The sequence below is a fragment of the Narcine bancroftii genome, chromosome 8, assembly GCF_036971445.1.
Source record: "Narcine bancroftii isolate sNarBan1 chromosome 8, sNarBan1.hap1, whole genome shotgun sequence".
Taxonomy (NCBI): domain Eukaryota; kingdom Metazoa; phylum Chordata; class Chondrichthyes; order Torpediniformes; family Narcinidae; genus Narcine; species Narcine bancroftii.
In genome coordinates, this window is record NC_091476.1 from 173755358 (window position 1) to 173779224 (window position 23867).

The window sequence follows — 23867 nt, forward strand, 5'->3', positions numbered from 1 at the left end:
TATCAAATATGCCCATCATTTGCTTCGTTTCATTTTGCTTCTAATTTGATAATACTTGGTTTTAACAAGGAAATCCTTTGTTTTCCTGCTTTACTCTCAGAATGGACTGCCCAGTCCCTTGTTTTTCCAGATTAAAAGGGATTTTGCAATAAAATTAATTTTTTTTCTCTCTTTTTTCTTTTGGCTTTAAAAGAGAAGAAATTTATGGTTAAGGCTGGAAGTCATAGGGAGGCTTGGTTTTCGAGGAATATTGGAAATTTGGTTAGGAGAAAAAGGGAGGTGTACAAGAGGTATAAAGAGCAGGGAGCTGAGAGTTTGAAGGAGGACTACAAGGAGTGTAGAAGGAATCTTAAGAAAGAAATTAGAAAGGCCAAAAAAAGGCACGAAGAGGCTTTGGCTGACAGTGTAAAAATAAATCCAAAGGGTTTCTATAGGTACATTAAAAGTAAAAGATTAGTGAGGGATAAAATAGGACCCCTTGTAGATAGCGAGGGTAGACTGAGCGAGAAGTCAGAGGAAATGGGGGAAATTTTGAATGATTTCTTTGCCTCGGTATTCACTAGGGAAAAAAATATTGAACCAGTTGAAGTAAAGAAAAATAGTGGGGAGGTCATGAAGCATACAAGGATAACCGAGGAGGTAGTGATGGCTGTGTTGAAAAAGATAAGGTGGATAAATCTCCGAGACCGGACAAAATATTCCCTAGGACACTCAGGGAGGCTTGTGGACAGTTAGTGGGGCCATTAACAGAGATATTTAGGATGTCACGGTCACAGGGGTAGTGCCAAAGGATTGGAGGGTGGCGCATGTGGTTCCACTGTTTAAGAAAGGGTCCAAATTTAAACCTGGGAATTATAGGCCTGTGAGTCTGACATCTGTGGTGGGTAAGTTGATGGAAAGTGTTCTGAGGGATGGTATTTACAAATATTTGGAGGTACAGGGATTGCTAGGGAGTAATCAGCATGGTTTTGTCAGGGATAGATCACGCTTGACAAACCTGATTGAGTTTTTTGAGGGGGTTACAAAAAAGGATGATGAAGGGAAAGCTGTGGATGTTGTCTATTTAGACTTTAGTAAAGCTTTTGACAAAGTTTCCCACAGGAGGTTAGGAAAAAAGGTGGAGGCATTAGGTATAAATAAGGAGGTAGTGAAATGGATTCAGCAATGGTTGGATGGGAGGTGTCAGAGAGTAGTGGTAGAAAATTGTTTGTCCAATTGGAGGCCGGTGACTAGTGGAGTTCCTCAGGGATCGGTCCTCGGTCCACTATTGTTTGTTATATATATTAACGATCTGAAAGTAGGGGTGGAGAATTGGATAAGCAAGTTTGCGGATGATACAAAGATTGGTGGTGTTGTGGACAGCGAGGAAGATTACCGTAGATTAAAAGGTGATTTAGGAAGGCTGGAGGTGTGGGCTGAGAAATGGCTGATGGAATTTAATACAAAAAAGTGTGAGGTGTTACATTTTGGAAAGGCAAATCTAAATAGGTCATATGCATTAAATGGTAGGCTATTGAGATGTGCAGAGCAACAAAGGGATTTAGGAGTTGTGGTAAATAGTACCCTCAAGGCTGATACTCAGGTAGATGGTGTGGTGACGAAGGCATTTGGAATGTTGGCCTTCATAAATCGGAGTATTGAATTCAAGAGTAGGGAGGTTATGATGAAATTGTACAAGGCATTGGTGAGGCCAAATTTGGAGTACTCTGTACAGTTTTGGTCAACAAATTATAGGAAAGATATAAACAAAATAGAGAGAGTACAGAGAAGGTTCACAAGAATGTTGACAGGATTTCAAGGTTTGAGTCACAGGGAAAGGTTGTGCAGACTAGGGCTTTTTTCTCTGGAGCGTAGAAGATTGAGGGGGGACTTGATAAAGGTGTTTAAGATTTTAAAAGGGACAGACAGAGTCAATGTGGATAGGCTTTTTCAATTAAGAGTGGGGGAGATTCAAACTAGAGAGCATGGTTTAAGATTGAAGGGGGAAAATTATAAGGGGAACATGAGGGGAAGTTTCTTTACGCAAAGGGTGGTGGGGATGTGGAATGAGTTTCCGGCAGACGTAGTTGAGGCGGGAACGTTGGTTACATTTAAGGAAAGACTGGATAGTTACATGGAGAGGATAGGACTGGAGGGGTATGGACCGGGTGCTGGTCAGTGGGACTAGGAGGGTGGGAATTTGTTAAGGCATGGACTAGTAGGGCCGAATTGGCCTGTTCTGTGCTGTAAGTGGTTATATGGTATATTTATTTGTTAAATACTAATATGTTCTTTTTCTTACACTCTTGTAAATGCATGAATGTAATGCAACTCTTCTCTTGTATACATGTTTGATATTAAACAGATTGAAAATGGAAAAAAGATTGAAATAAATTGAAATACTGTACTATGTGAATTATTTATTCTGATCTTCCCTCCTGCCAGTGTTTGACTTATTATTGTTTTGGTGCATCCCTCAGTTGCCAGGATCTGAGCAAGTCTGACTTTTTTTAAAATTGCTTTTTCTCATCTTGTCTGTTCCTTGGTAAAAAGGGCTCGTGCCTCAGGAGGTAAACTCGGTTTTAAAAAATGTTTGCACATGTTAATATTGCTCCACTGGGGTTGAAGATAGCCATATCATGTCAAACGATCATACAGTCAACGTTAGATAAATTTCACACACTATTTGAATAAATCTGGTCTCTTCCATTGTCTTATATAGGATAAGATGCTGCAGGAAATCCTGAGCGCATACCATGATTTATTAGCTTTCTGAAAAGAGCTAAATTGTTGTTAAATTATGTATCTCTCCCTTACATTACAACTCCCCTCCCTTTCTATTAATTATATTAATAAATTCTGTGTATTACCAGGAAGCATCTAAACAATTCTCATAAGAGAGTTCTACCCATCAGGTCTCCAATGCCTGCTTTTCATTCTTTACAGTACATTTCTCCCCACCCACCACCCACCCACCACCCACCCCCAATTCATCAACAGAAAATCACTAGGCCCTTTCAAACTGCAGCACCCGGGTAGCCCTCCTGGGACCCAGGTGCATTTACTGGGTCTTGGGTGCAGGATGCACCTTTCAAATCAAAGGCGTACCTACCTGATTATTCCCCAACCTAACGATTTAGGGGGAAATCCCACCCCACGATGGTGTGGTGAATGACTCGTCACGCACTCTCCTCAAGTTCATGATGTTCAGATGCTGGCGGTGTCACTCTGCAGTGCTGACATTGCCAGAGTAAGCGGGTTGGCCATTTTTGTTTTCAAATCGGCCATGGAGGAGACCTGGGTACGGTTAACTGGGTTCTCTGACCACCTCTGAGGTAAGGTCAGGGACCTGGTTGGACCATTCAAATTGCCATGTAACTGGGGACCAAACTGTTAACCCCATTTTACATGGCAGTTTGAAAGGGCCTACTTTTTCCAACCACCTACACCATCTTTTCTGTTAAAACCTAGAATTTATAGATCATAGTTCTACAATTTTGTAGTTCTATCATTTATTAGCTACCCTGAAAAACCTTCCATGTTGAATATGTCCCTGCAATTTATTCAAGAGCCATTTTTCATCTGCCAGAAAATTCACAGCCATCACGAGAGCCACTTGAAGCAACGGGCTATCCAATCTGATCGGCAGCTGTTAAATCCTGATTGTAGAACCTCTGACAAATTAGTCCTCAAAATTTCGATGCATTTCCTGTTCTTCCCAACCAAGAGACCACCATCCTCTGCTGGCAAGGTCAATCTGGCACAACATTCCATTCTTGAACCCAGCGCATGCATCTGAGCCCCAAGTACAAGAAGACGGAAAGAATCAGGAACACCTGCTACAACTTGACCACAAAAGTCCATTTTAGCATGGCAAATTCCTACAAGCAGCAGTGAAATAAACAGCCAGAATATCTGGATCTGGGCTTAGTTTAATGTCTCATCTGAAAAATTAGAGGAGATGGTTTAACATTCAATCAAAATACCTCAGGAAATATTAACTTGGGTTTTCCTCTCGAGTGCTTCAAAAGGGAGAAGCGAACAACCACCTTCACATTCAAAAGCGCTATCTGTGGCACTGAGATATGTCTGCCATCAAGGGCATGCATGCAGCAGGCTGCTGGAGTTTAATGAAAATCAAAGACCTTACTTCCTAACAGAGAGTAACACGAGTTTTAATTCTTACCCAACTAATATCAGTTAAGAACATAGTGACATCAAAATGCAATTACTTGAAGAAACTCTTACCTGTACTTTCGCTTTCTTGAGTGAGACCGTGAGCGAGAACGTGAGCGAGACCTTGTAAAGGATCGAGAGCGGGACCGAGAGCGGGACCTGGAGTGGGAGGATTGCGACCTTGACTTTGAACCTGTAGCTTTCGACATTTCTCAAACGTAGCAATGGTACCAAAGTGATCACGTCGCTTTGAACCTATCAACAAGATACAAACACTCAAGAGCATGCTGGAGAAAACAGTGCTGTACAAAATTAAAGATCTAAACATACGAAAGAAAACGAGTAAGCAAGTGAGAATTCGCAAAATATATAGCGAAACCCAGATATCATTCTGCCAATGAGAAAATGGCATCAAGTGTACATTTGGATTATAAATATTATTCAATCTAAAGAAAACACTTTCATCGTTGCGTTGTGATTGCAGGGTTCTGAGGGAAAATTGCAATGCCCCTTTGGATCCTGCTTCATCAGGTTTTTCCACTTGGAGCTCCAATAGGTGAAAGACAGGACAATTTGCATGGATGTGACTTTCTGGAATCCAGCCAGAACTGAGAGGTGAAGAGCCTGCATCAGCTCCATCTTCCCAGTCAGTGCTGTCCCTACACTTATTTTGAATGTGTGTGCAGGGATAACCTACTTCTAAAAATAAGCTCTCTTACTGGATAAAAGAACCATCACAGCTAATTTCATACACTGCAGAGGGCCAGGTGACCCTGTGGAAATATATTAGTATGTGTTGGCCGAGAATTCTCAAAGCCATATTAATAAAGCAAAAATCTAATCGTTCAAATTTATTATCATCCAATTGTACAAGTATAACCCAACAAAATGGCGTTCTCTGGTCCTTGGAGCAAAGCATGGAACCCCCCCCCCCCATCAAGACGGTACACACATAAAGACAAATGATACCCATGAAGTTCATACAAAAATGAATAAATAAATAATGTTCAACAAATGTAGGGTCTCGGCAGGTTTGTATGAGCAGTTTATTCAGCATTCTCACTGCCCGTGGGAAGAAGCAGTTTCTTTTCTTGATGATTCTGGCTCTGATATTCCTGCATCTCTTTCCGAATGGAAGTAGCTGAAAGATGCTGCGTGCATGGTGGTAAGGATCATCAACGATCTTGAGCACTCTTCAAACAGTGATTCAAGTATAACATGTAATTGGAGAGTTGGGGAAGGGGACAGGGTGGAGTGAGACTCCAGTGAATAGGAGCAAGGTGAGCAACACCCCTGAGGTGTGCCAGTGCTCTGCGCGGCTGCTCAACATTCGGCTGCCAACCTGGACAGACTACGGTTTTTCAGTTAGGAAATCTAGAATCCAGTTAGAGAGAGGGGTGTTAAGTTCCAGCGAGGAGAGCTTCTCAACCACCCTCTGGGGAATGCTTGTATTAACACCGAGCTGAAGTCGATAAACAGCAGCCTGGTGTATGAGATGTCCTTCTCCAGACGAGTCAGAACAGAATATGGCATAATCAGTGGATTGGTTCTGTCTGTGGGCGAATTGAAATGGGCCCAGTGTCTCTGAGATATCCTCTTTGATGCTCGAAGCATTTTGTAATAATTGAGGTCAGTGCCACAGGGCAGTAGTCATTGAGACCTGTCACCCACTTTGATAATGGAATGATGGTGGCCATCTTAAAACCTGTGGGGCCAGTTTTTAATTCCAAAAAGAATGCTGCAGTGGGGAATAATAACATCAGATAATTTGCATTGCTGGGTCACAAAATTAATGGTGGCTTTCTGCTAATTGTTAACCCAAATTTTGAGATGAACATATTGTGGGCATAAATACAAATGTACAAATCTTCCTTTTCATCTGGAGATAGCACCTGAGGCAGTGGATGACCATTATAAACACAAGTTCTTCATTAGTTCATCAGATCTGATAAAAAGGTCATCAATCTGAAATGTTAATTCTACTTTTCTACCCTCAAACTACCTCACAAGTTGAAGGAATGCACAAAAATACATGTGATTATCGGATATGCAGCACAAAGCACTCTCTTTCAGTGTCCATTAAACCCCCTGTTGCACAGTTTCTTCAGGATCTCTTCAGTTTCAGAGAAGTGGCAAACTGTGCCATTGCAGGGAGCAGAGTTTGAGAGAATTCTTTTACCACTAAGCATCCCAAGATCAGGAACCCTTTGGTGCATTATTGGCAAAGAGCAGGGAGTAGGACTGAATTGGCAGTATTTTCAAAGCTCAACACATGAAGACCAAATGCCCTCACCATTTCAACGTTCATTAAAAAATGCCAAATAATCCTCAGATCACTCTTTTGTTTCTTCAGTGTAATTTTTGATTTTTCACTTGAAATCTGCATTTTAAAAATGCCCAAGATGCTAAATATTCAATACTCAATTTTGTTTAATGCTAGGGTGAAACAATGTTCACAAAGACCTTTTAACTGACGCATTTGGATCAAAACGTAGGTGCACTCAGTTGAAGATCTGTACAACTGACAGTTACAACCTTTCATGGCTTAAAAATAATGAGCCCATTCTCTTAAAAAGGAATTCGATTCTACTTATTAAACATCTGAAATGTATGCACTCACTTCAGCTTGGTAAACTAAATAAATCCTTGCTGGTTGCTCATGTCAAGAAAACAGAACATTCCCTAATTTCAGAAGAGAGCAGGTTATTCCATATGAAAGGCAAAAGCCTCTAAAAGCTTTCAGCAATTCCCAATTTCTAACGTCTTCACCTGGTAAATCTCAAAATGTCACTACCCCGTAGTCTGTGATCTGCTGCAAGTTTATTTTCATCTGCCTGCATTTATGTTGTGGTACAGTTCAAAGTTTCAGGATTTAATTGAAAAGTATTCTTGAAGTGAGACTCTTGGATTTGACATAAGGCCTCATCAATACTGCATGCTGCTTAATTTGGAGCAATAAAATGCATATCAATCCAAACGTGAACTGAGGGTGCAAACAAGGGGCTTCTGTTAAAATATGCATTAGGAAATTCCACATTTCATTCAAATCCTATTGGGGGCAAGAGAATCTCATTTACAGTGCCCATGTCAAAATTAAATAGCAGGAGAAAATGCAGCATTTAGCCACTTACGAAACCACTATGGCATAAGTGCTCTGTGGTCAGTAAGGGATTACTTAAGGTTGTATGTGAGTGGAAAAAGTGTTGGGAACTCTGTACTTAACGTTTGAATGACAAGCAAAGGATCAAGGTAATGTGCTGGGCATTATCCTGAGAATCAAGGCAAATGCAATACTCTAAACAGGGTAGCAATCAAGAGTGGAGGTAGTTGGGGGAATGTGGCATAGAAAGAAGGGAGAGGGTAGACTGAAAGGCAAGAGGGCACTAGTGACAAGCTAGCGTACTTGAGGGTGTCCAGAGGGTGAGCAAATTCAAAAGGGTACAAGGCAGAAAAGAGAAAGGAATTTAAGTGAACAAAGAAGAAAATGAAAAGACTGAACTGGTAAGTCATTAAAAGCCTGGTCTAGAATATTTCCTATTTTACCATAATCCCAACTTCCTAATGTTTTTTTTTCCTACTAACACCCTTTCTACAAATTTAATTGTGTGTGCTTTCACACTTTTCCAGTTTAGACACTACTTGACCTGCTGAGTGAGGCTGGGAATTCCTGTTTATTTCCAGCACCTTCAACTTTTTGCCTTCCCTGCTGCTCTGAGTGAAATGGTTTCATTGGTCCAGCTTTAGAAGGATTTTGTTCCCCAGGAGCTCACTACACAGGTTCTTTGCTCTGGATAAATTAAGCCCCTCTAACAGCCTCTTCCCAAGCACTTGTCCAGTTGAAGAGCAACATCAGAAAACACTGGAATTAATTTATAACCAAGGTCCCATGCTGATAAAGTGACCAAACAATGAATAACATTGATTTGAAGACCTTAAGTAACTGTAAGGAATGAACAGACCCTTCCCCATTCCTTTCTAATTGCAAAGATATTACAGGATGTCAGATGATTAATTGTACGAGAGGACCATGTGCAGAATTCCTCTCAGTTCCCATTCAGAATAGTGAGAAATGGTGACCTTTTACCATCTTCAGAGAAGTATGGATTGGAGCTAGGGAGACATTATTTTCCTTACTATATACAAATTGCCTGGACCTTAATGGCTGCAAATGATAAAACTTGACAATGCAATAGCGTGCAAAAATTTGTAACTCAGGAGGGCACAAAAATCTTTAAAACACTGAATTTTAATTGAATTAAATCAGTTTCCTAGGGTTCAGCAATTCATGGCTGGTAACATTTTTATGAATTTTTTGGTGCACCATTTCCACCTTTTCTACAACTGGGTAACCAAAAATGTGTGCTTTTTCTTCTGTAGTTGCGCAGACAGGGAGCATACGCTAACTATTTTGAGGAATCTCTGAAAGCAGCAATTTGGGTGCAAAGTGATAGATGTTTAAGATTTGGGGGTTTATTGGTGTTACCCAAGTACAATATACAGATACACTGGCTGGCATTCTTGCTGCAGCTGAAAGATACAGTAAAATACTGGTATTGAGAATTCAAGCAACCAGCAAGATAAAATTGAGAAAATAAATAAAAATTTAAATAAAATAGGTAAAAAGTTTAAAATTGTAAAAGTTTTAAATTTAAATATATAGCCCAGTAACAGGCTCTTCCAGCCCACAAACCTGTGCTGTCCAAATATCGCAATTGGCCTACAACCCCAATACATTTTGAAGGGTGGGAAGAGACCTCAGCACGCAGGGGAAACCCACACAGACACAGGGATAATGTACAAACTCCTTACAGGCTGCTCTGAAGTAACACCAAAAAAGATGGCAGCAAATATTCAGCCAGCGGAGAGTGTCTTGGTTGTACTTTGCTCATAGCAGTTGAATAAAGTTGTGTGAAATAGTGAGATCTGGTTGATGCCACTTGCCATTGGGGTCTCTCTCTTAAAGTGTCTCTTTATCCCTGCTTAGTAAGAGTTGCCCTGGTCAGAGACTTTATCTGTAAACTTAGGGGAGGGGGAGTTAATTAACTAGAATATTATTGTTTGTCGTTTAGGCAGCTCTGTGGAGGGGGAGGAACCTGCAGATGCAGCGACGGTTATACGTTTTCAAAGAATGTGACTAAAAATAGCACAGTATAGTATTTTTGTCTTTTAATTTATTCCTAATGCTGGTGTATTAGTTAGGCATTGTAAGCATCTCAGACAACCATAAAATACAGTTATCCAGCATCTACCAATCCCCATAGGTGTCAGAAACCAGGGGTTTCACTGCACTAAAATACACCAATCACAATATTTTAAATGACCTCAACAGGACAAGACAGAACAAGAGGTAATAAGTGTACACAAAGCCACAGCAAATCTGCATTCATCAGGAGGCTCTTTATCAACTTCAGTTTGGCATTTAACACCATCGTCCCTTCAAAACTGATCAGCAAACTCCAAGACTTGGGAGTTAACACCCCACTGTGTAAATGGATCCTGGATTTTCTCACCTCCAGTCCACAATCAAGTGAGGATCAGTTAAGAATATTTCCTCCACAATCTCCATCAGTTCCAGAGCATCACAGGGCTGCCTTCTTAGCCCCCTGCTCTACTCACTTTACCTCTACAACTGTGTGGCTCGGTACAACAATAACACCATCTACAAATTTGCGGAAGATACCACAGTAGTGGGTTGTATAAAAGAGGGGAATGAGTCAGCATACAGGAGGGAGATTGAAAACTTGGCTGAATGGTGCACCAACAACAACTATACACTCAGTGTCACCAAAACTAAGGAGCTGATTGTTGACTTCAGGAAGGGAAAGCCAAAGGTATACAATTCAGTGATCATTGGGGGATCAGAGGTAGACAGGTTGATCAAATTTAAGTTCTTGGGAGTCAATATCTTGGAGGATCTTTCCTGGACCCAACCCACCAATGGTATAGTGAAGAAAGCACGTCAGTGTCTCTACTTTCTCAGGAGTTTGCAGAGGTTTGGTATGACACCAGAAACCCTGGCAAATTTCTAGAGTTGAGGTAGAAAGTGTGATGACCGTCTACAACATGGACTGATTTGAAAACACCAATATTCCTGAGCTTAAAGCCCCCTAAAAGGTAGTGGACACAGCCCAGGACATCACAGGCAAAACCCTCCCCACTATTGTGTACATCTACAAGGAACACTGCTGTTGGAGAGCAGTAGCAATTATCAAAGACCCTCACTGCCCAGCACATGCAGGTCTCACTGCAGCCATCCGAAAAGAGGTCTAGGTGCCACAAGACTCACACCATCAGGTTCAGGAACGGTTGTTACCCCTCCACCACCAGACTCCTCAACGACAAATTCAACTCATTTAACGACGCTTACTTGTGCACTTTATTGATTTTCTTTTTGTTCTCTCTGTATTGCAGTTTCTTTACATTTATTATCTGATTACAGTTCTGTTTGCATGTTTTACACCGTGTACAGTACATTTTTGCACTACCAATTAGAGGTAATTTTGCCGTGCCTGCATCTCGGGGATGCATGTGACATCATGTATGTACTCTGACAATAAATCTGAACAGAACAGATGAATATTTGTGGTTGCAGTTAAGGCATAAAATGACATTTCAATAGTGCAGGCATGTTTTGGTGGTTCTGGAGTTAAGGATAGGGTAGTATGGGGGGAAAACTGTTTTTGAATTAAGAGGTACTGGACTTCAAGCTTCTGTACATTCCAAAAGGAAGGTAGCAATGAGAAGATATTGTGACAGAAATGATGGAGAATCTTTATAAAGTTGGCTGCTTCCAGGGATAGTGCATCAAGTGGAAGTCTTTCATAGACGGTGGGTTGGTACATGCCTAGGCTTGCTACTTTCTTCAGCTTTGGACTCTAGGGTTTCAAACCAGGCAATGATACAACTTTGTTGTGTTCAACGAGTCAGTATACTTCCCACAGTGCATGGTACAAGTTTGATAGAGTATTGAAAGATATGTCAAATCTCAGATTTGTTTAAAAAGTAGGGGCATTGGTGGGCCTTCTTCACAGCTGCCTCAATGTGTTGGCTCCAGAAGTCTTCTGATCTGTGGATCCTAGGAATTTGAAGGTACTAACCTTCTCCACAACCTTCCTGCCAATGAAAACAGATGTGAAATCCCTCAGCCTCCCTTCCTCTCAGCTCCTTAGTCTTGCTGACATTGAGAAAAAGATGGTTTGTTTGGTACCAACCAGGTTCTCGATCCATCCTCTATTTTGATTCATCCCTACAATTACTCGATATCACAGGCAAGTTATAGGAACTTTGTTTTTAAAAAAGTCTACAAATTGAATCATTTTGACTGATTCAGTTTCAATAGAAAAATATACTGGAAGATGATCATTTCAAATGTTCTGTGGTTTTCCTCTTGACTTCTCTGCATTTATATATTTTACAGGTTATCTAAATTTGTACCAATGCCTTGAAAACACTTGAAGAGAACTACATATACCAGTGGTTTTTAAAGTGCCCCCTTAAACTCTCATTCCACCATAAGCAATTCCTATGTCATAAGTGCTCTGTGATTAGTAAGGGATCGCTTAAGGTGGTATGTGGGTGGAAAGAAAAAGTTTGAAAACCATTGTTTTAATCATACCTAATTGACTTGTTATGTGCATGGTTTCAAAACTCCAAAGGAAATGGGTCAATGACAATTTTTCCTCAAGCAAAATAACAATTGGGTCTTGAGCAGTGGTTCTCAACCTTCCCACTCTCATATCAGCTTAAGAAATCCCTTACCAATTACAGAGCACTAATGTCATAGGGATTGCTTAAGGTGGAATGTGAGTTTAGGGGGCAGTTTGAAATCCACGGACATGGCCAAAAAAAAAATTATCTCTGTGGCTATGGGGAAAGAGCAGGAGAGCTAGGCTTGATGGGCCAAATGGTTACCTCCTGTGCCATAGTAACAAGCAGAAGTTTTGGCAAGTCATTTGATTTCACAATGTTTCTTCTCCGTTTAATTAGGTCACAGCCGATCCAGTCTTGGCTTTCAACATTTTTCCAGCTCTCCTTCGACACCACTGGAATCCATTGTAGCTCAAATGTGTCCTTTTCCATGCAGAGTACAACCCAACTTGTAACCTATGACCATATAACAGTGACCGTCTCTCAGTTGCCATTCAGTAAGCTCGCCAAAGATGGCAAGAGGAAAAACTCATCCGTTGGTGATAGATCTGGCAAGAAGCCAAAGACTCTCAATTTGGACTGGAAAATGACTTGATTTACGACTTATGCCATGCTAACATACTTCTGACTTGCAACCATTTTGAGAAACGACCAGTCGGTCAGAATGGAACACCAAAATATGTCGGGGAATACCTGTATATTCAGTAAATCTTCCCCCAGATTTCTCTGAAGTACTGAATTCAAAGCACCTTGACCCTCAGAAGAAATTCCTCCTTCTCCAACCAACGTGGATGACCCTTTATTCTGAAATGTACCTCTTCTTTCATATAACTGATTCATGGGAACATTTTCTTAGCATACACAGAATCCAATAGGTTAAGAAGATTACGCACGAGAATAGAACACCGACTCAACCTGTCTTTATACATCAACCTCACCATCCTAGGAACCAATTTCTGACTCTGAACTCTTTCCAATCATTATCCTCAAATATGGAGGCCAAAACTATACTGAGTGCTCATGCTGAGCATTCACGAGTGCCCTGTAAAGTTCCATCAAGCTTTCCTACTTGCAGCCTATTAGCTTTCAAAGGCAGATGTTAGGCTAAATGTCTTACCGTTATATACTTACCGCCTTCCTCTTGGGAGAGTGGGGCTATTTGCAGTTTTCCAATGCTGTGAAATCTCTCCAAAATATTGGAATTTTTGGCTAATTACAATAATCACATCCACCATTTCTGCCACCAATGTCCAGTAAAAACAAGAAGTGTAGGCAATCAGGTCCAAGTCTTTTTGCTTTGGCTGCATCACTGATGAAACTTCAGTCTTATCACTATCCAAAGTGGGAAAGCTATGGAGACCTATATGAGTGCAGTAGACCTCTTCATTACCTCTCTACTTGACTGAGTTGGCATTGGGAGTCACCTACCCCCTCTACCTCCATGTACTAGTTGTGGCGAGCACCTTTTTAAATCTACTTTCTAAAGACCTCGACCTCATTGTAATTGCTACCACTATTCCAGCCCCAGAGCTTGACCGGCTGTAACTAGACAATTCCTGTACATGGGGTTGTTTAGCGTCCCAGAAATGCCACAACTTCTCTCATGGCACAGGATACACATTCCACATGGCTGAGTGCCTGCCATTCTACAACTTTACAACTTCTAATTTATGAAGAAATAAGAGAGTGGGGAACACTCACCAACCAGCTTCCTGCCTCCTGCCAATATCACTTCTGAACTCTGTCAGTGTCAAACCACTGCTGGCTCCCATTACTTTCAAACTCCACTGCTCTACTTCAAGTCCTACTGCATAGTCTCAACCACAATCTGGATCAGTAGAGCAGAAGACCCCAATCTTTGGCCAATAGCACTGATTAAAAGAAATTAAGTTTTATTCATATCAAGGATAATTGCTAACAAAGCCAGCATTAAGTTGGGAGGTTCAAACAGCAGAAAGAAAGACCTCTGAGGGTCCAACAAAAATAGGAAGTCACAGGAGAGCAGAATTGAAGGAAAGCTGAGATCACCAAGAACTGAGAAGCTGTAGACAGTGAAGCCATGCACAGAAACATACATAATGATGTGAATGCTTTAAAATAGACATTTACAGATTGAGCTAAAGTAGATTTTAAAAAATTAGTGAATATCTCATTCAAAAAACAGAATATCTGCCACAAGATAACAGTACTGCTGGGGCACATTAGTCGAAAATTATGCTTTAATCCTAGGCTCCAAATTGAAGCCATGACTTGATGGATAAATGTTACCCCAGAACCAAGGGTAACTCAAAATTTACAGTAGTGTTAAAAATAAAATGCATCAATTCCAGTCAACATCTGCTATTCTCTCGAACTTTGAGACAGTAAACACTGAGTGAAAGATATTTATTGCTGAGTATCAATGTCCTACAAGTCAAATTTCAACCTCCTTGCTACTGTTCACCAAAATGTTGTTCCTAATGACAATCACCACTAGAAACAATTAAGGAAACTAGAGTGAAATAAAAAAGGTGGAAGAAACTTTCTAAACAGGAGAGACAAGATGTAGTTAAAAGTATACAATTAAAAGACAATAAATCTGTCATCAGAATGTAACTGATGTCTACCAATTCTTTGTTGCCTCAGCTGTCACACTGACTTGTGGCTTAGCTGTTCTTTCCAGCCTGTTCCTTAACTATATCAGGACATGTTCTGTGGAAAAATCTTTTCCAGTACAAGTGGCAAGTTAATCTCTAAAGTTCAAAATAGACAGACGCACAATCTTCTCAAGTAGAGGTTGCTTCAGAGGGGCATAGCCAGTTTGACAAAATAAGTGACTACAAAACTAAAGTATAAAACGAAGCCATTTTAGTCTGGACTTGCTGTTCACTGACATTGGAAATCTGCCATAGTGACAACAACAGCATGATCCATAACAAAAATTAAGGTCAATCAAATGCTGGAATTATCTCCACGTTGATCATTAATAAAAGAAATAATGCACTGATGAATTAAAGAACAAGCAAGCTTATGTGAGAGGAGAGAAAGAGACATATATAGAAATTACATTCACAAAGCATCCTGTACATCTTTCGGGCACCTTTACAGAGTAAAATGAAACCTAATGATTCATTTCATGACAAACACTATGGCCCAGTTATAAACACCAACAAGTTACATCAACAGGAACAAGATGAATGACCAGATATCTTTTTGATGGCGTAAGGTTGACTGGGTTAATTCCTCCTAGACATGCAGATGCCAGGTTTTAAGGAGTCAACTGAGAAGCAGCACCAAAGTTTTGCATTTTAAACATCTGCTTTAATTATGTGCTTCTGCTTCAAGATAGCCCAGATTTCTTATATGGCTAACTGATGTAGCATCAATCAATGCCACTTTGATATGGCAGCCAATGCTTCATTTCTCTTTCACATAGAATAAACTGCAATTGGGTTTGTAGCAAAGGAAGCTGGTGGTGAAATGGTCTTCCCAATCTGGAGGATGGAAGTTGTTTCAGAATGCAAAATACATGGATCTTCATTTAACATCTCTGATTTTCCTGGACATTCCACATTCTACTGCACTCAACGAACAAATAACCAACTGAATTTTATATGGGGAAAATAAAAATGCTTGTAGATGATTCAGCTAGAAGCAGAAAAAAGGTCATTTAAATATTTTAGGCAAGCTTTTTGAACTCCAATGCAAAATTGAAATTATGAAAAGTTACCTCAAAATTTACAAATGTGGAAAACAGAAAGTGTAAGAGCCAAAATGGATCTTTGCCCTTTCTTGAAATAGTCAGATCAAAAAGCAACAAGGTTGAGAACCAAGATGAAACTTCATGGGTTAATCATGAAGCCTATGAGTTGGGATCCAACGCAATCTACAAATGACACATTTGTTGGCTGAATAACAGGAAATGAGTTAGAATGCAGGATGGACATTGAGAATCTGTGGGGGTGGTGGCAGAACAATGTTGCCCTCAATGTCAAAATCCAGGAGGTTATTGCAGATTTTAGAAGTAGGAGGCTGAGGAACTACATACCTGTCTGCATTGGTGGAACAGTGATGAAGGGGTTAGTACCTTCAAATTCCTGGGAGTCCACATATCAGAAGACCTCTCCTGGAACCAGCACAGAAGTAACTATGAAGACACACCAATACCTCTACTTTGAGGTCCGAGGGGATCTGGCATATCATCAAATATTTGGTGCAGTGTGGTAGCTATACTGACTGGTTGCATCACAACCTGGTTTGGCAATTTAAGTACCCAGGAAAGCAGAAGACTCCAGAAAGTAGCAAACATAGACAAGACCATCACGATTTCCCATCCATTAGGGCATTGTACTGCCTTAAGATGTACAATGAAGGACGACCCCCATCCCCCTGGTCACAACCTCTTTTTGCTGCTACCTTTTGGTAAAAGGCACAGCACCTCTGGGTTCAATCTATTATGTTTCCTATCTCTTTCATACTGGGGTAATTTAATGTATACTTTTGGAATTTTGGAAGATATGCACATTGTACTTGTATGACAATAAATTTATGATCATTGAACAATGCCCTAAAACACAATTTCCCTTGCTCCTAGAGATACAGCTCAACCCACTGAGTTCCTCTACCAGTTTATCTTTTGCTTCAGATTTCAGCATCTGCAAGTCTCCTGTGTCTCTCTTAAATTACAGTATTGATAGAGGTACTGTAAAATTTTAAAAATTAATAACGGGGAGCAATTTCTAAAATTTGTTGAAGAGAACTTCCTTTTTAAGCCCAACAAGGAAAAAGATACTGCAGGATTACAAGGAGTGGGGTAGATCTAATGGACTGTGCATCAGTGGGAGAATATTTGGGGAAGAGTGATCCTTGCTTCTGTCAAACTAAAGCAAAAAAATCTGCCCAGAGTAAAATTGAACAAATATCAAATGGATAAAACTAACAGAACAACAGAAGTCCTTTTGCAAGATATCTTAAATGCAAGTGAGGCGCATTTCCACTTGGGGTACAGTGGCACAGCAGAGCTATTGTCTCGAAGTGCCAGAGACCCTGCTTCAATCCTGACTGTGGATGCTGTCTGCGTGGACTCTCTCAGTTCCCTATGTGTTCAGATTTGATGTTAGAATGACCACATAGTACAGTTTAATAATTTTGTGCTAAAATATTTTGTTCCATGTTCCAAGACATTAAAACAGGGGTATCAAACTCAAATTCACGGAGGGCCAAAATTAAAAACTTGGACTAAGTCGAGGGCCGAACTAAATATTTATTGAAAATTTTCAACAACATCTGCATGTTTTCTCTTCTTTCAACATATGTAATGTTAAACTTTTTCTTATTAAAATAAATGTTTAATAATAGTTTTGGATAAACTCTTTCCAGAAGCAAATGAGAAATAAAATATTCAATAAATAATATTTCTCTATAGAGGATTTGTCAAATGTTGATAGTGTGCTGTCGAATAGTAAAATCTGAGGGCTATTGAGAATGTGAGAGAATAACATGATTCCTGAAACAATCAAATGGGTGACTGATTGTGGGCATGAACTCTAGCAGGGTTATTTGCCATGCCCTTTTCCCATTGGAACAGATATTCTTTGATTTACACACTTTTCAAGTTTTATGCCTAATGAGCTTGTATCCAGGTGCAGGACCATTTTTAACAAGGAATATATTTATCACTGTGACATGAAACTATTGGAAGATCGTTTTATCCTGAGATTAAAGTTCATAATCCTTACTCAGGCCTGTGTGCGGGAGGACGGGGTTTGCGGGCGATCGGGTTGGACAACGACAGTGCGGGGGCATCGGCTCTCGCTGCAGGGCGGCATCTCGGCGGATCAGCGGCCCCGTCACCGTGAGTCGCAGGTCGGCCTGCGGCAGGGAGGGGGAGTGGGCAACAGTCCTGGCGAGGTCAGGCCCGAGGCCTCCGGTTCCGGGCGCTTGGAAGCGGCCTTGGCTTCCCCAAAACCAGAGTCCACGGTGAGACCTTGCAACGTAAACAGAGGAGGTGGGGGTGATTAGCGGGCTGACGCCAATGCATTCTGGGATTTATAGTATTAGCTGTGCATGCGCTATACTGGTGCAGCGGCCAGCGGGCCACCTCTAATACATTTTTGAAATGATCTTGCGAGCCAAATATAATTATATTTTGGCCCGCGGGCCAGAGTTTTACATGTGTGCATTAAAAACAGTCTATTACACAACAATCTCAAAATTGGTTTCCTTGACACTTAATTTCTACTTCTGAATGTGAAACAAAAATCCAACTTCTCAGAAATGTGGCAGTTTTGACCTTCTCAGGGAAAGTATTTGTTCAAAATGCCTGCAGCTGTTCTTCGCCCAGATGGCACCATAATCTCTTCTGATTTTTATGACTATAAATATTCTGAGTTAAATTTTAAGATTAAGCTCCCAAAGTCAAAAATCACAGCCCAGACAAACAGCTGTAAGCAAGAATTACATCACCTGCTTGAACCATCACCACTCATCGTGCAACAGAACAACGGGTCTGATCATTCGATCAACTTAAAGGAACAGCCAAATGCCTCACAGTAAATACTCACTTGAGGTTACGCACACAAATCTTGCTAAATGTATTGGCCCAAGGATCCTCAGCCTCTTTTTAAGAAACCTACTATCCATAGAAAAAATTATAATGTTCAGTACATTTCCCCAATGGCAAAGACATCCTTTTCAGAGAGGATAATCAAAATGCCATACAATGCTCCAGATTCAATCTTGTAAAGTCTCTATACAAGGACAATAAGACAGTATTTCTCAACCTGTGTTATAGATGATGCACCACGGCAAAGACAAATATTATTGATATAATTAATTGAAGATGTAAAACAAGGCCATAAATTTGATTAAAACTCTCAAGTGTTTCCACCAAAACAAAACTGAGAAGGGGTTTGAGATTGGATGCTGCTCCCTCTTCCCTCACTGGTAGCTAAGGCATTTGTTATAGATGCTTCACAGTATGCTTAAGATGGTCTGTGGGCGAAAAAAGGTTGAAAGCTACTACTCTATATAACCATAACCATATAACCGTTTACAGCACGGAAACAGGCCATGTCGGCCCTTCAAGTCCGTACCGGTTCAAAGGCACATTACTCCTGTATTCAAATTCTCTCATGCAAAAGGCAGTCATACTACGCGCCTTCCTAATCACAGGCAGCGCTAAACCTACTTACTTGTTTTCAATGAACTGTGTACATGGAAAACCACATCCCTTTGAACGCCAACATTATAAAGTACTGATCCACTCAAACCACCCACATTTCTACACATTATTTGGCTCCACCTCCCTCACCCACCCAGAATATTATGTGCCATCTTCCCTGTCTTTCCATATATACTCTCTCTCCCAGACCAATAATTCCTTTTCTGACTCCCACCCACAACTCCTCATCTGGAGATTCTTTTCCCCAATTGAGATCCTCTCCTTCAAAGCTTCTCTGTTTACCCTTCCCTCCCCACATTTCTATAACCTGTACTTTCCCCTGCAATTGCAGAAAATCCAACACTTGCTCTTATAACTCGTCTGTCCACCATCCAGAGATCAAAAAAGCCCTTGCAGGTGAGGAACACATTCACATGCATCGCCTCACACCTCTTCAAATGCATTCAATGATGCTGGATATGGCCTCCTCAAATTGCTGAGACAAGGAACAGATTCAGGGGCCATTTTGCAAACTATCTGCACTCTATCTGCCATGGCCAGCCTGTGTTCCCAATTCCATGCCATTTCAAGTAATGACCTGCCCATCTTTGGCCTTCTCCATTGCCAGAGTGAGGCCCAACATGAACTAGAGGAACACCTCATATTCAATCTTGGATGTCGACAGCCACATGGTATGAACATTGAATTTTCCAAATTCACATGATGAGTCCACACCATCCTGTTCTTCCCCTTCCCCCATTTTCCAGCTTTCCCACACGCCCCACTCATCTTCATCTCCTTACATCTTGGGTTCCATACTCTTCTCCCCACATTTCATTAAAATTATTAATTAAAATATAATTAAAATTAAAAATTAATTAAAATTCAATTTTAAACCTGTCCATTTCTCTTCCCATAATTTCCATCACCAGTCACCTGGATTTGTCAGATTCCATTACTAATAGTCTTTGTTTCCACTTGTCACCCTCCAACTTCACCCTGTAAGATTCCTCTTCCTCCAACTGACCTCTCTTCCCTTCCTCTCTCCTACATTATCTGGCACCTACCCATCACCATCTCCTATCCATCATCTTTCACTCCTCCCTGGTTGAACCCCAGCTAACTTCTCCCACCTGTCCTCATTAATCTGGGCATCTCCACTCTGCGCTCTCAATCTTGACGAAGGCCTCCCAAATGACAATCATTTATGGATTTTACACATAAGTAACGTTAATTAACAAATTAACATACTTATCTCAGGAATGGCCATTCACACAGGCAGGCGCTTGCACTAAATAAGGTGGAGGTGCGAAGATTTCGAAGGCTGACATTTGAGGTGGGGGTTGGGGGGGGGGGGGGAGGTTGAATGAAGTACAACTGAGTTTTAAAAATGTTGTGGAAATTCTCTCTGTTTTCAGAGAACCCTAGTCCCCTTGGGCGCTCTCTCTTACCTTGGATGAAAAGGTGGTTTTCAGCCGCCTGCACCCCGGTGGGAGAGAAGCAGGCAACGGCTGGCTCAATGGCCATCTTCCTTACCCATAATCCCCAATGCTTCTGGAACTGCTCTCCATATTACTGGCTCTGGTAGGGTGGTTCCAGGTGCGTGGGAGAATTATGGGTAACAAAGACAGCCATTACTGTAAGCCAGTGCAGCATTCTAGCGAACTCCGGGCTTGGCAGCACTGCAACCCTACTGCTGCATCAGGAGTTAGATTTGGGGGTGGGTGGGGGTACCGACATACAGCTGGGGCCTATAGATGGCCCGGGGACGATGGACACCGGGGGCTAGGAGCGAGGCGATCGGGTGTATTCATTAGCGTATTGTTGCTTTTATATTCTGTGCTTGCTAATAAAGGCAAGTATCTAATATGCCTTTGCCATTTCATCCATCTTTTCTTCTTTCAGGAATTCTTTGTCCTTCTGTTCCTTTGTAAGTCCTAAGGTCCCAGCTTTTATTGTGTACATCCTCGTGTCAGTCAAAATCAAATTCCATGCCCATTATTATCCCATATCTAAAGCCTATTCCTGTTTATCAACAGCCATGTGCCATATGTACATTTAATGGTCATACCTGCTTATTTTCATTCCAATCATCCTCTGCTTCCTGTCAAGTCAGTCCCTGATCTAATAGGCCAAACTGAACTGGATCCCATTGTCTCTTTACTCAGATCTCTGATTTATTGTCAGAGTGAATACATGACATCACATACAACCTTGAGATTCTTTTTTCCTGTGAGCCAGGCAAAATGACCACTTACTGATAGTACAAAAACATGGAAACAAATAAACAAATGTATACAACTGTGCACATCAGAGAGGAGGAAAAAAAAGTGCAGAAATAAAGAGTCCTTAAACGAGACCCTGATTAAATTTGTTGTTGCAGAGTCTGATGGTTCAGGAACAGCTGCTACCCCTCACTAAGTGTTCCGACAACATCACTGTACCCAAGAGCATCATAACTTGCTCCAATCAGAAGCTGTGGATGACAGCGGAGATGCGCATGCTGCTCAAGAACTGAGACGCTGCCTTCAGAGCGGACGACAAGGTAGCAAGAGCCAAGCTATCTAAGGCCATCAGGGAAGCAAAGTGCATGTATGCCCAGCGCATTCACAGCCACTTCATGGACAGCAAGGATATGTGACACACGTAGAAGGGAATCCAAGACATCACCAGCCCGTGCTGGTAATGCCTCCCTTCCAGACACACTAAACAACTTCTATGCACGCTTTGAGGTGAAAAATGACATGGCAGTGTCCAAATGAGCAGGTGCTATGTATTGCAGTGGCTGACGTGAAGATAGAAGTAAGGTCAACCCGCGGATTGATCAGGGGATGTGCAGCTCAGCCAACAGATGTTGTCACCGACATCTTTACCATCTCCCTGAGAAGTGCTGTGATCCCAATGTGCTTCAAAGCTCAGAATAGAAAACAAAGAGGTTATGGTTCAACTATAGAAAAAAAGAGTCCAGCTGTGGCCTATTTGCAGCTCTGGTTACCACACAAGAGGAAGGATATGATTATACTGGAGAGGGGACAAAGAAGGACATGATCGGAGATGGAGCTTTCCAGCTGAAAAAGTAAACTGAGTACCTTTCCTTTGGAGCACAGAGGGCTGAGGGATGAATTGAGGGGAACAGATAACAGATAGTAAGAAACTGTTCCACAAAGCAACAGCACACTTTCCATCTTTTTTTTCATGCCATGCTGCCCTCATCTAATATCATATCAAACAATCAGCCTTTTATTCAGTCTGACCTCATTATCAGCTGGTAGTGCCAGACACAAAGTTAACTTCTATAATTAACCCTTGCAAGTTCAAAATTCACTATAATGTGCCCACAGAAGTGGGATTATGATCCTTTGTACCCACAAAGATCACATCTCACAACTCTGTACTTCTCCTGACATTAACCCATATCCCTTAATTAATTTAAAGGCTTAACATCGATCATTGTTTGTTTTGGATTTGCTCAGTGACCTAGTTCTCCTCAGAAGACCAGCAGCAGCAGAAATGAATACCACTGCACCATGGTCAACAGTGTCTCATCCTCCTTATCGTCACAATGAACAGAATCCAATTCACTCCAATTAATATCAAGAAATGGCTGAGAGCACTGGATACAACAAAGACTGCAGGGCTAGCCGTTGTAGTGAAGATCTATACTCTTGCCCAGGTGCCTCACAAGTTGATCCAAGCACAATTGGATTCTGGGATCCAAAAAACAAAGTGGAAAATTGCCCAGGTGTCCCCTGCTCAAAAATCAACACCGACTTTTCTCATCAAAAATGGTCTTCAACAGTACTATTAAGCATCACTACCCACCAATGCCCATTTCTCAGAAGGTTTCCTTCACTACAAAAGCCAGAGGCTGGGTATCTAGATGTGATCGGCCCTCCTTTTGATATCCCAAAGCTTTTTCAATGTCCAAAAGGCACAATTCGGTACCTTTATCCACTTGCCCAATATCGTGCCAACACTACAAGCTTGACAGCATCCAGAACAAATCTTGATTGGCAGCCATCCAAGCATTCATTCCCTTCACCACTGGTGTTCAGTGGTTGCGGTGTGTCACATCTCCAGTTACTTGCCCAAATATCCTCACAATATAACCTTAATCCAAAATCTCTAATGTCAACAACAAGGGGATACGTGTCACAGAAGAATAGCACAAATGCAGTCTCTAGTCCTTCATGATGCTGGGCCTAAATAGACCGTAAGACATAGGAACAGAATTAGGCCATTTGCCCATCAAGACTGCCCTGCCATTGTCATGACTGATTAACCAGCCTTCTCAACCCTGAAACTACCTTCTCCTGTAAGCTTTGATTCTCTTCCTAATCAGTAACCTATCTATCTTGGTCTTAAATATATCCAATGACTTGGCCTCCACAGCAACAATTTCCACAGATTCACCACCCTCAGGATAAAGAAATTCCTTCTCATTTCTGTATTCTCTGTGCCCCCTGGTCCCAGCCTCCATTTAACAGAAACATTCTCTCTACATTCATTCCATTCAAGCCTTTCAGTAATTGATAGGTTTCAATAAAAGCCCTTGTTTTCTGAACTCTAGCAAGTAGTCTCAGAGCCATCAAAAGTTCCTCATGTGATAACCTTTCATTTCAGGGATAATTCTCTTGAACTTTCTCTGGTCCCACTCCAACGCCAACATATCCTCCCTTAAATAAGGAGCTTAAAACTACTCACAATATTTCAAGAGCACAATTAGAAGAAAGACTCATGTTGTATGCCCTAGTTATCATTATGGTAAGTCACCAACATTGCTTCTCTCGCCACAGAAGTTGCCTAATCTGCTGAACATCTTGATCGCTTTTAGTTTAAAAAAAAGGTTATACAGAAGTGAATAGGAAAACAAAATCACGTTGATAAATCCCCTTTTCAGGCATTGAAGAAATCTATACCTGCA

The 23867-nt window shown here is 41.2% G+C and overlaps 1 protein-coding gene across 6 annotated transcripts in view; it reads right to left on the reverse strand.

The window, feature by feature from the left end:
* Positions 1-23867, reverse strand: part of thrap3a (thyroid hormone receptor associated protein 3a) — a 200971-nt gene that overhangs the window by 39293 nt on the left and 137811 nt on the right. For all 6 annotated transcript variants that reach the window (XM_069895874.1, XM_069895872.1, XM_069895868.1 and 3 more), the window contains one exon: positions 4228-4410. In XM_069895874.1, coding sequence (XP_069751975.1) covers positions 4228-4364 — 137 coding nt within the window. In that variant the 5' untranslated portion in view covers positions 4365-4410. The remainder of the gene's footprint in view (positions 1-4227; positions 4411-23867) is intronic.